The sequence below is a fragment of the Cupressus sempervirens genome, chromosome 7 (assembly GCF_028749045.1).
Source record: "Cupressus sempervirens isolate cs-2001-9-10 chromosome 7, ASM2874904v1, whole genome shotgun sequence".
Taxonomy (NCBI): domain Eukaryota; kingdom Viridiplantae; phylum Streptophyta; class Pinopsida; order Cupressales; family Cupressaceae; genus Cupressus; species Cupressus sempervirens.
Window position 1 is genome coordinate 628615472 of NC_143124.1, and position 12622 is coordinate 628628093.

The window sequence follows — 12622 nt, forward strand, 5'->3', positions numbered from 1 at the left end:
ATATCATTGCCTTTTGGCTGTTCATGATAATGCCAATCATTAGCATCTATCTCTATTTTGTACTAAATTAATACAACAGTGGATATCGATGACGTCCTTATACATGACATGTGCTTTAATAGAATTTGATAATATGCTGACATGTTGTCTCTCCATTCACTAATCCCCTTTTATTTTTACATTAATGCTGATAGTAACAGTAGCTTTTCCTCTTTAGCATTTCAAATCACGACCATAGATGATGATGCTACCTTCATGCTATTTTCTTAATCATAATATAACTCATGAATGTTTTCTCTGATTTGAAAAATGAAAAATGACTATGTAGGTCATGCATGTTTTTTCATCTCCTTCATGGAGGCCCTAATGAAGGTCAAAATTTTTTGAGGTCCATCACGACCCTGGACCTAGACAGTCCTGAAGGGTGAATAAACTGTGATCAAAGTACAATGATATTCCTGTCCACATAAGAATCCATCCCGAATGGGTGGAAGAAAGCCTTTTAAAACAATTGTTTATTTATACCCAAAGTGAAGATGGTCCGATTGACCAATTTATTCTCCTAGACAGAAGAGCCCTGTTGGCTAAGAAAAGATTTTACCTCCGTCACATTAGTAGATGGCTGCATTTCAAGAATGACTCTCACCTTGTCGGGATCCGTCTTTAATCCTTCCTTACAGACAATGTGTCCGAGCAGTCTTCCGTGTGGAACCATGAATCTGCACTTCTTGGGATTCAATGCTAGCCGGGCTTTGCGACATCTCTCCATACATTCACCAAGTGCTGCTAGGTGTCCTTCCGTGCTAAATATTGACCAATCATCTAGGAAGGCTTTGAAGTTTCCCACGGACATCCTGTCGAAGATATGTAGTATAATCCGCTGGAATGTGGCCGGCATGTTACACAACCCAAATGGCATCCGGTTGTACGCGTAGACCCCATCTTTGACGACAAACGTTGTCTTCAACTTATCCTCCTCCGCTATAGAAATCTGATTGTATCCAGAGAACCCGTCCATAAAGGAGTAAATTTCATGTCCTGCGACCTCCTCCAGAATGCTATCTGTGAATGGAATCAGAAAAGGATCCTTGATCGTCATTGCATTCAGGCATCTGAAATCGACGCATATCTGGATCTGAGTAGTATCCTTCTTCAATGAGATGACTATCGGCAACACCCATTCGCTGGTCTACACCTTGAAGATAATGCTAGCTTCTAGCATTCAGTTGATTTCCTCCGTAACCCGTGCCGCATACTTCTTGTTCATCCTGTAGGGTCGCTTTCGTACAGGTACGGCTCCCTCCACCAAAGGGATGTGGTGCACACACAATTCTAGCAGTACTCCCTTGAGGTCCTTGCATGTCGATGCAAACACATCCTTGTATTCCAGAAATATCTTGAATGCCGCGGCCTTGAGTACTGGATCCCAATTATCTCCGACTAGTATGTTCTTTGGCTCTGTCTCGTCCCCCAAATTCATTGTTTGTAGCGTAGCTTCTTTATACTTGATTGTCTCCCCTTCACTGAATGCATGGGCGGGTGTAACATTCAACGGTGCCTCCCCCTCCTTTACTTCAGTAAACTCCTTCGGATATTCGTTCTCAATCGACAAAACATTGCAGCTGTGAAATAATTCATAGTCCTCCATTTGCTAGTGGTAGAGACCGTTGATGGAATCCAAGTCGTCATCCGTTGATCCCCCGTCCAATCGGAGGATGCCCTCCTGATCCGGTTCCATCCGTTGTCTGCCTTCATCCTCCTCTCCCTCAAAATCTGACGATAGGGACTCTTCCCCTACCATTTGGGTATGCAGATCAATGACGAATCGGCGGCCTTTACTTTCCAGTGATAAGGTGTTCTTCCAGTCGTGTCGAGCTCTTGCTTCGATAAGCCAGCCGCGGCCCAGGATGGCGTCATACCCTTTCCTCTTCAACGGAATCACCACGAAATCCATCAGGAACGGCTGAGTGCCAATGGTTACCGGCTGTGCCATGAGAATACCCAGCGGTTTAATGCCATGTTAATCGGCTGTCAGCAGCTGAAATCTCGCAGGCCACAATGTCGGCTGTGCAAGTTTCCTCCAGGTTTCTTCCGGCAATACGTTTACGCCGGACCCTCCGTCAACTATTGTGTTTGTGAGAACATGTCCAAGGATCCCCATCTCGACGACTGCAGGGTGCCGTTCGGATGTCAGCGCCAGTAACATTTGATCTTCTCCTCCTACAACAATTTCCTTTTCCTTGCCTCGACATGGTTCTCCTGGTGACTTTTCCTTCCTTTGACTTGATTCTCCTGCAATATTTGAAAGAGCAGATCGAAGTTGAGGCATGGTGAGAAGCAAATCATTTACCTTTACTCGCACCTTCGTTTGCAAAATTTGCCGTACTATGTTTTGTTCTGTGGAATTCCTCGCTAAAGTGCCGGCGGTGTCCGGAGGTGTTGCTACTTGGGATACTTTTCCAACCTCCGCCTGTGCTTCCGCAAATTTCCTCTTTTCTTCGGCGAGGTCTGGGTATTCTTTTGCTTGTTGCCATGTAATTGCCAAAACTTCTTCCTCATCCGCCTCGACAGTGATCAAGTTCACTTCGGATTTTGGACACTTTGAATCATCATGATCGCCGGGTCCGCACCATCAGCACAATAGTTGAGGTGTATTCGCTGTTGGACACTCCCGCGCAAAATACCCCCACAAGTTACATGCGCGGCACTGAATAATCGGTCGTCCATTTGCATCATACTGGATCCGGCTTCTGCTCGTATTGGTATTGTTATTGTTGTTGTTATTGTTCTGTCCACGCCGATTATTCCTGTATCCTCCGGATGTAGCACCAACGGTATTCATGTTTCCGCTACTACCCGACAGGGAAGCCTCCTGCGTAAGAAGTACCTGCAGGGATCCTCTGGTCTTCATGTTAAAGGGGCACTCCTTTGTCGAACGACCCATGATTTGAGAAATGTCGCAGAATTGGTTCTTTGGACACGATCCTTTAGTATGACTGTCGGTCTTATAGTCCGTGCACAACAACTCAGTGCCTTTTGGCTCCTTCTGTATGTTTTTAAATTCCTTCATCATGCGGATCATATCCTTCTGTAGGGCGCGGACCTTCTTGCTATTGCCCTCATCGTCATTGCTATCTTTGCCGGAAGACTCGTTGTCATCAGAATCAGAGGAACTAGTCTTCTTCTTCTTCTTTGTCTGGTGCTCACTTTCGAGATTCAATGCTTTGTTATAGGCTTCCGTGTATGACGACGGCGACACAATTTTCATTTTCTTCCGTAGGTTCGAGCGGAGGCCTTCCACGAACCATCTTTTTTGAAGTCCGTCTGCCGGCTTGCTTTCCATTTTGTTTATTAAATCTTTTAATCTCCTGGCGTAGACACGGACAGTCTCATTCTTCCCTTGCTTGGTATTGAAAATCTCTACTACGATTTCATTATCATCTCGCAACAGTTTAAATTCTGCCAGGAACTCCTTTTTAATATTATCCCAACTATTTAGCTTTTGTGGATCCGCATCCGTAAACCAATCAATCGCTACCCCTCGTAGGGTTGTTGGAAATTGCCTCACCCATTCGTTGGCATCTGTGATTCCATTTGCCCTCCATATCGTTTCACATGTTTTGCAATGTCGAATGGGATCGGTCGTACCATCGCCATTGAACTTCGGCAGCTTTTCTTTGGGTCCTACCATCACTCCTAGATTTTGTGCACGAGCGTTGTTTGTTCCTGCAACACTGGCACTGCTCACTCCCGCACTGGTGGTCTGCACTTCCGCACCGGCGGTCTGCACTCCCACACCGGCGGTCTGAACTTCCACACCGGAGGTCTAAACTCCCACACCAGAGGTCTGCACTCCCACACCGGCGGTCTGAACTCCTACACTGGAGGTCTGCACTCCCACACCGGTGGTCTGAACTCCCACACCGGAGGTCTGAACTCCCACACTAAAGGTCTCAACAGCTGCGAACCTTGGTGAAGAAGAAGGATCTTCTGAAGTTGTCTCCCGCGGAAGTGTATCCCGGACGAAGAGGTCACTCCACGCTCTTGCTCCCTCGGCACTCCGAGCCGTGCGAGTCGATGCTCTTCCGTCTGAATTCTCTTCCCTCGGCGAACACAAATTCAAGAATGCCTCCTGTGCTTCTTCCACCAACTCCACCCGCTGTTGAGTCTCCTCCAGCAATTCCTCCATGCTTTGGTTTCCGTTGGCAATCTTCTGGAATCTCCTCCAACGTTCTGCCTGCTGTGCCAAAATAAAATTAGCTTGAGTTGCACGAATCTCATCTTTATCCTTCACCGTGTTCTTATTTTTATTCAACAGATTCGGCATTTAATTTCCATCCACTAGTTTGTTAATGTATTTTGTTTGTTAATTTGTCTCAGATATTTTGTTAGTCGTCAGGAGACGACTTTTCTTTTTGGGGGGGATGGTGTCAGCCGACTGGATGGTCCCGGCTGTGTTTCTGTAGCCAACAAAATGATTGTCGTCAGTGTTTTGTATTTTGTAGCCGACGGGTAAATAGTTTGTAGCGGACATAATGTTTGTGGCCGACGGACTCCTCCGGGAAGGTTTGGCGGATAGTATTTATATCTTGTCTGAGATCATTGTAAATCATCTTCTATTATTCATCTGATGAAGCATAATGTATGTCTGGCATGTGCGAATATAATTCTGCTATTCTGTTCCATTGTGTATGCGTTGATTCCTTTACCAGTACGGTAAACAGACTCATCTCCTGAATAATCATTAATTGAACACAAAAAAAAATATGGTCTATTGTCTTGCTGAATTATTGTGATCATTCTTCTGGAAATCAGTTGTTCTTTCTAAGGATAGGATGGTCATTACAATGCATGTAACTTAAAATGTGCAATGGACCTTCTAGAATGAGACTTGCATATTTGAGTCTTTTTAAAATATGCAATCATCCTCCAAGAGTGCGTTTTGTACTAAAAATGTTATTATGGCAAGTTTTTAAAATATGCATTGCTCCTTCTAGAGTGTGTTTTGCATCTTGAGGGCAAATGCATGTTTTTAGAATGTGTCATTACACTCCTAGAGTGCGTTTTGCATGAGGAGCAGAAAAGCATGTTTTTAAAATATGCAAAGGCACTCCTAGAGTGCGTTTTGCATGTATTCCATGCATTGGCAAGGATAGAGCTCATTTTTGAAGACTAAAGAGCTAACAACTTCATGTTTTCTTCGTCCAATAACACGTTTTCATCAAAAAATGCCTAGATCTGCCCAAAATGTGGCTTGAAATCCATGAGGAGGTTGTTTTTGCATATTTACGCATTGCCATGCATTAGGCGTTGAAATCCATGCAAGAAACAAAGCAGATTTTGAGGTTTTGAATCCATGTTTTGGAGAAAAATGCCTAGATTTGGGGATTTTTGGTCTTTTTTTTCCTTCAAAGTCATTTTGGCCTTGTGATCCTTGTGTTTTTTATTGAAGAACATGTTTTTGCCTTTAGATGTCAAAAACGCTTCATTTCATGCCCTCTATGAATCATGTTTTTACAAAAACGCCCAAAATTTGAGAGTTTTGAAGCACGTTTTTGACCAAAGATGGGTCGTTTTGGGGTTTCAATCCATATGTATGCCATCTATGAACACATTTTTGCATTCCCATAGCAAAAAAACCTCACTCTATAGCATTCAAAGCTCAAATTTTTTGCAAAAAAGTTCCAGCACTTGGTATTTTGCATAAACATCTCATGTATTGAGGGAGATGGACCACGTTTTTGGCATTCTCATGCCAAATCCGACCATTGAATGCTCATTAATCATCCATTATTTGCAAGTGTGGAGGAATTCAAATAGTTGTTTGTAAATCTGGATTTGAGGGAGAATTGATCTTCAAGTCTATAAATCTTGCTATTTTGGCTCTTTGATCTTCAAGTAAGTTGACATTTCAAACTTGCTTATTGATTTATGCTTATCTTGTTATTTTGTTGCATATTTTAGCTTGATGTTGCACACTTGTTCATACATATGCCATGAAAAGTGCATTTTGCCTTTAAATATGATGAAATCTCTCATTTTCACACTTTTGGATTTTCCCCAAACTCCAAATTCAAATTTGCACTTGAAAGCAACTTGCTTGTTGACATGTTTGAGTCTAAGACCAAAGGTATGTGTTTTCTCTGTGCTTGTTTTCATTGTTTTTTCTTCTTTTGAAAGAAGTTGCAAGTTCTTTCCCAAGAACTTAAGTACATTTCACTTCACTCCACTTTTCACCTTTTCATGCAAGTGCATCATTTCATTCCACATCCATCGTTACATGTCATAGCACTTTGCATCTCATTCTCCATATGCGATTACATATAATCTCACCCTCCATCCGCACTTACATGTAATCTCATTCTTCATTCCTAGTTACACGCATTTCCATCCTCTGAGCCCAATTGCATGTTCCCATCAAGTCACGATTACATGTAAATCACTCTACATGTAATTGCATCTGGAGAATCAAACTTTGGTAGGTCATTCTTTAAATACCAAAGTTGCATCCCAACTTGCATTCTTGGCCATACCCACAAAAGCCCATCTTTGCCCACATGTAATTCACTCTTGAGAGTTCGATATTGGCCCTTTTCACCCAAATACATTTGCTTTCCGGTTTGTTTCCAGCCATCATACGTGTTCCATAAGTATCTAATCCATACTTCGAATACCTACCCCTCATGGATTAGTCATTGTAACTTAGATCCCAAAGATCTCAAGGAGTCAATCTCATTGGAAGATGTTCTCATCTTCAAAATGCGGCGCACTCTTCAAGATATGTCAGAATTTCCTCAAAGAACAGATGACTTCTTGTCAAGAAGATATTCTTCAGATCCAAACAAGTAGTAATTCATTTAATCCCATTTTCCTAATGGCTGTCCGAGGACCCGAGTTCGTGTAGGAATGTGCCAAGCACTTTGCTTCTAACAAAAAAAAAAAGAATTTGCAAATGCTAGTGGGAAAGTTTTTCCAAGTTTTCATTTAGACACCATCAAGAAGGTTTTTAAAGTGTCAGAGATTCCAGAATGTGCCAATCTACAAAGGAAAATTCACGACAACTCGAATGAGAAAAAGCTTGATCACATCAAGTTTTCAAATGACAACTAGAAATTCATCAAAGAGGATGCAATGGTGCAGAATACAAGAATCTCCGATCCTACAAGCATTTCCAAGTACAAAGCCCTTCAGGAACAATCCCTAGGATTGTTTCAACTCTTTCTTCCGTATTCTTTCTTCTTTAGCTTTCGTGTTTGTAGATTGGAGAGGATGTGTTGCATGAAATTGTGTAATTACATGTAATGCGATTTGCATACCCTTATGAAATGTAATCCAATAATTTCTCTCATTAGTTAGACCGGGTCATAACTGACTGAGTTACTCCCACTTTTTCCTCCATCTTTTTCTCAACTCCTTTGCCTATATAAAGGAGTGCCCCCTCATTGTAAAATGATCTTTTGTTGTATGCAAGAAAGCTCTACCAAACTTGTGCAAACATAACTTTGATTGTGTAGTACGAATTTGGGAGAAAAGTGAATAAAAAAAGCAATTGGATTCGAAGCTTTGATTGGAAGAAATTGGAAGAGAGCAAATTAGAAGCTTTGAATGTAGTTTATGCCTATTGTCTTTGATTCATTTTATTACCGTGTGTTCAATAATAGAGCATAGTGAGTTAAGAAGTAATCGGAGTTGAAATTTTGATTGGGAGCGGTTGTGGTAATACATAGGCTAGAAGCTTTAACTGTAGCTTGTGTTACCATCTCAAATTCACAAAAATTAGTTAGAATTTCCCTACTTCTGGAAGTCTTTGTGCCCCAATGGTAGAGGTTATTCTTATAGAATAGATTAAAACATGACCTAGAGCCAAACCGGTATGCTTTCAATCAACCTTTGAGTTGGTGTTGGTTTATCAATATCACTGTTTCCAACTATTAGACAAAAGTGTAGTTAGAGATTTCATTTTGTGCATTACTCGCTCTATGAGTAAGTGGATTCTTTCCTAAAAGCTAAGAGGAAAGAATATTGGTAACACCCCTCAAAAATCTCTCAACTTCTTGCTTACCTTGAGTGGATCCAAGTTACAGTAAGAAGCGAGAGCCTTCCCTTTAGTGTAGGAGAGACTTTGTCTCATACGTTGTGGCTGGTCCACCTATTTTATGATTGAATTTTAACAAATTGTCGGTTGCAAAATATCCACCCAACACATATACATAGACATGTAATAACTTTGCAATAGTAAAAAATGCAAACTCCAAAAGGAAATAAAAATGACTTTTAAATAAAAACCTATAAAAATAAATTATAAATAACAAAACATAAATGAAAAATACTAATTTAAGACAAAGAAACTAAAAAGTAAAAACATTAATGAAAATAAATTATTCTAACTTCTCGAAAATGTTCATAAACATACTTAGAGAATATCCATGAAATTTAATCTGAATTTCAATTGAATTTTGTGATATTGTCATTAATTTTACTAAAACAAAATAAACGAGAACACTATTTTTAAATAGACTCTCGTTCTGTTGTAATTTCAATTTCACAATACTCAAGTTGAACAAAGGTTTTTGGCTGTGTTTTTAATTTCAAAAATAATCTCTTAGAGCCTATGAAAGACATTGGCATTGGAAAGGAGAATTCACACTTGTTTGAGTTCTAGAAATCAGTTGTTAGGTCAACAACAGTGATCTGTTTTTCTTTCAAAAGTTTCCTGGAGACACAAAAACCTTGAAAACATATGAGCAGACATTCGTGATGTCTAAAATTCAACTACAAAGAAGATTGTCACATCGTACTTTAGGTGTTTCAACTTAATAGGATTGGAAGTTCTAATCTTTGAGATCTGTTGGGATTACATGCCAAATTTTCTGAAAAGTATCAGTTGTTTTATAGGATATTATCCCCACTCTTCTGATAAATCATTAAGTTCCTGAAATTTATTCTAGGAATGGTCCATTTTCTAAAGAAGATTTTCCTAGAATATGATATGGTTAAATGATATGGTTAACTGTCATTGCAAAATCATATGCTTTGGGGAAGTAAATTTCAGAGACAAATCATGTCAGCCTGGCTTGGCTATGGTTTTGAAGTGACATTGGCCAGGCACTTATGTTTACTTCATTAATAGACCGATACTTTCCATTCCTGAAATCCCACAATTTTATTATTAAATTTTGAGGAAAAAGTCCCTGCAAAATCTTCCATCAAAGTCCTCAATTCATGCAAATTCTTAATGTCCTTGCACCAAGGGTTTTCAGAACACCCTTTTCTACTGCTAAAAGTAAAAACAAATAATTAGGAGTTTCAATATGAAAGGAGGGAGCCAACTCCTCAAATTAGGACCAAATGCTCCAAGGAACAATCACAGGTCTTTCTACCACAAATTAAATTAATAGCAAAAATTGAGAATAAGGAGGATCTTGGTGACCTTTCTTCCAGAAAACCTTTTAAAGAAGATGCCACTTATGTCTTCCGAGCCCCAAGAGAAAAATATTCAACATCCTTGTGAATCCTTGTATTGTTGCATTTTTATTTTAAATTTTTTCTTTGCGTCCATAATTGCATTTAATTTTTTTTGTTGATAAGGGCATGGTTTTTTAGTTGATTTTAAATGTGTATTTTTTCCCAGAAGTTTGCAGCAAAGATAAAGGAGTTGTGCAGAGGCAACTGTGTTCGAAAAATGAACAAATCAAAGATCATATTCATACAAATGTTGTTGGTATGTTTGACTTCAATTTAAATTAACATGAACAACTTTTATGTCGTTCCATAATATGCAATCAATAAGACTTAGATACTAGAATCAAAGTCAAAAAATTTTGATGGGTGAAGTATGATTAACAAATTTGAGAAAAGACGTTTATTTTGTGTTATTATTTAAATTTATCTTTAAGTTGAACATTTTTATACAGTAGCTGTTTCAGAGCAGTTTGGTGCATATTTTGGAAACAGGACTAGACATTGAGCCTCATCTTTTTCAAGATCCTTTCCTCAAAGCACGGTAAGCAGTTTAGATAGTTTTGAAAGGCTCTTTATTGCTCCTCATGCAAGTTCCTTCTACAGAACACCTTTTCTTTGATTTCAATTTTCATAAAACATTTGCTTTCTTACAGCACTGAAACTCAATGGATGCCTTCCTCTGGTACAGAAGCTGCAAAGGCCTCAGAATGTACTAATGATCCTTTTCTGCTTAATCTCCATGAAAGTTTTGAAGAAAAGAAGCCTGAAGAACTGAAGGACCAAAGTTCTAGAATAAATCATCCTCCAAAGAGTAGGGAATTCTCCAAAACATTATTGTAAAAAAATGGATATTAAATATTATAATTTTCTATTAATTCTCATCCCATTAAAGGATAATGGTATTTTGTTACTCTTGTTCAAATTCTGTGAACTTCCATTTTTAACATTTCTCTTATTCTGCAGAATTTTCTCTTCTAGACATCATTGATGATGATAGCAAAAATGGTTGTCAAGAAAGGTCTCCAATGGAGGTATATGCAGCTTTTTCTCTTGAAGGTATGAACCTTCTCTCATTGAGATCTGGCTATAATAACAAATCATTGTAGGTTACCAAAGATGGGGCTCAAAGTTGATTAGGCAAAAAGTAAAATGGGTTTGTTAGGTTCACGTGTTATAAATTTGGGCTTGGTAGGAACTTAGAAATCCAAAATGCTCAAATAATGAGGTTTTAGAAAATTAAACTCTACATAAATTTGTAAAATAAAATAAAATAACATGGCAAATGTTGTTAAATTTTTTATGAAATGAATCTAAGAACACTTGCTTACAAGGAAAACATTCAAATTCAATGCAATTAAAACAGCTTAATTTATTTATTCAATTACTTTTATCCTCCACATCCCAAGTTTCTGAAAGCATTGGACGTAACGTCTATATGTTTGATCATTTCAGCATTGTAGTTAGCTCTTTGATCATGCAACATGAGATGTTTAATGTTGGCAATGGACTAAGATGGACTAAAGAATACCTATGACCATAGATTGCTTACTCGGACTCAGGAGTAATCAGCAAGCCCAATTTTTTTGACTCGGCAACTTAAAAGTGCTAAAATTTCTTATAAAAATACTTTTGTTTTTGCAAAATTTAATCACAAAATGCATAAAATGAGTCTAAAGGCCATTGGGAAATGTTTTCTATTAAATTTGATTGTTCAATACATATGCATTACAAAATGGCTTCTTGTATGGTTTCTTGTTGCCTTACCCTCTCCAATTTCTTTTCATCTAGTGCTGCAAGGTGACCTATTATCTTTTGTGTGACCTCTTCAAGACGTTTTCATGGCTTGGCATCATGAAAAATAATGCATGCAAGATGGTATTTGAGGTGATTGATGCCTCCACTATGCTTCTTCATGCACTAGGCACAAATAATGGTGCCTAGTAATAGTCCCATTTGTTTTCTTGCATTTTGTTCTCACAAAATGTAGGCAACAGTATGAAACTTTTTAACTTAGTTTCGCATTTCTATGAGATTCATTATTTAATTGTGTAATAACCCCAATAGGTTATAACTTCTTCAAACACCAAAAGAATCTTAATACTTCAGTTGTTTGACATTTTGTCAAACACTTTGCAAGCAAGCTCTGATACCACTATAATGACTCTGCTCAAATCAGACCTTAAAATGCTGATTGAAGGCTCGAAAATTTTTGTCAAACATTTTGCATACAAGGGGTCATATGACTGATATAACTTTTCAGATTGCTGCAATGACTGTTGTTTCAATTTGCATCAAAGAGAATGCTTATAAAAAGACTCCAGATTGTCTAAACAATGACCTAACATGAATGTGCAACTAATTTTGGCAATATTCAATACATATATGTAACTTAAACTACTTACAATATGCAGCTACAGCAACTAGTAATTATGACAAATACTTTGGATGCAACCTAAGATGGCATTAATGCACTTACAACCAAGTGGCATTAATATAAACACTTAGTATGCAAAATTATAACATTATTTATGCCAAAAAGAGAACTTACAGCCAATTGACATTTTGTCAAACAATTGGCATGCAAACTAATAAGCTGATCATCAAACTCTAGGTTTGCAATATAGATAGTTTAAAAATTACAATGCTCTTTCAATTGCAAAATCCTAGCCTTCCTTTGATACCAATAATGCCAAATGGCAAACAAAGACAAGTACAATATGAAAATAGTGAAGTGCTGAAGCTATATTTTGTACTCAGCTGAAAACCTACATTTCTCAGAAAATATGCCAAATGAGAAGTAAAGAACCTGATTGTAGATGGCTGGAATAATTTTCTTCAATGCTGCCCCTTCTGCTTTGTTTTTTTCTGATCTGCTTTTTCCACTTGCTTTTTCCGGATTTGCTTTTTTCGTTTTGCTTTTTCGAACTGCTTTTTCAGATTGCTTTTTTTTTCGGACTGCTTTTTTGGCCTGCTTTTTCGGTTCTGCTTTAAAATGGCTTTCTATAATTTCAGACTTGCTAGAAATGACCTCCAATAATTTCGGCCCTGCTAAAAATGCCTCCTGAAATGCTGAAAAATGGCCTTAGGCCCAATGATGCCCTAGTTCAAGTGACTGAAGTATCACCTCCAAATGTGCAACCCTTCAGAAGATATTTCACTT

General features: G+C 38.5%; 1 protein-coding gene across 5 annotated transcripts in view; it reads left to right on the forward strand.

The window, feature by feature from the left end:
* Positions 1-12622, forward strand: part of LOC149548267 (uncharacterized) — a 312683-nt gene that overhangs the window by 103717 nt on the left and 196344 nt on the right. For 2 of the 5 annotated variants that reach the window (XM_089792325.1, XM_089792327.1), the window contains exons 5-8: positions 9632-9721; positions 9955-10003; positions 10116-10273; positions 10426-10518. In XM_089792325.1, coding sequence (XP_089648451.1) covers positions 9632-9721; positions 9955-10003; positions 10116-10273; positions 10426-10518 — 390 coding nt within the window. Of the gene's footprint in view, positions 1-9631; positions 9722-9914; positions 10004-10115; positions 10274-10425; positions 10519-12622 lie in introns of those variants that run through there. The other 3 variants (XM_089792328.1, XM_089792329.1, XM_089792330.1) reach the window with 2 other exon arrangements.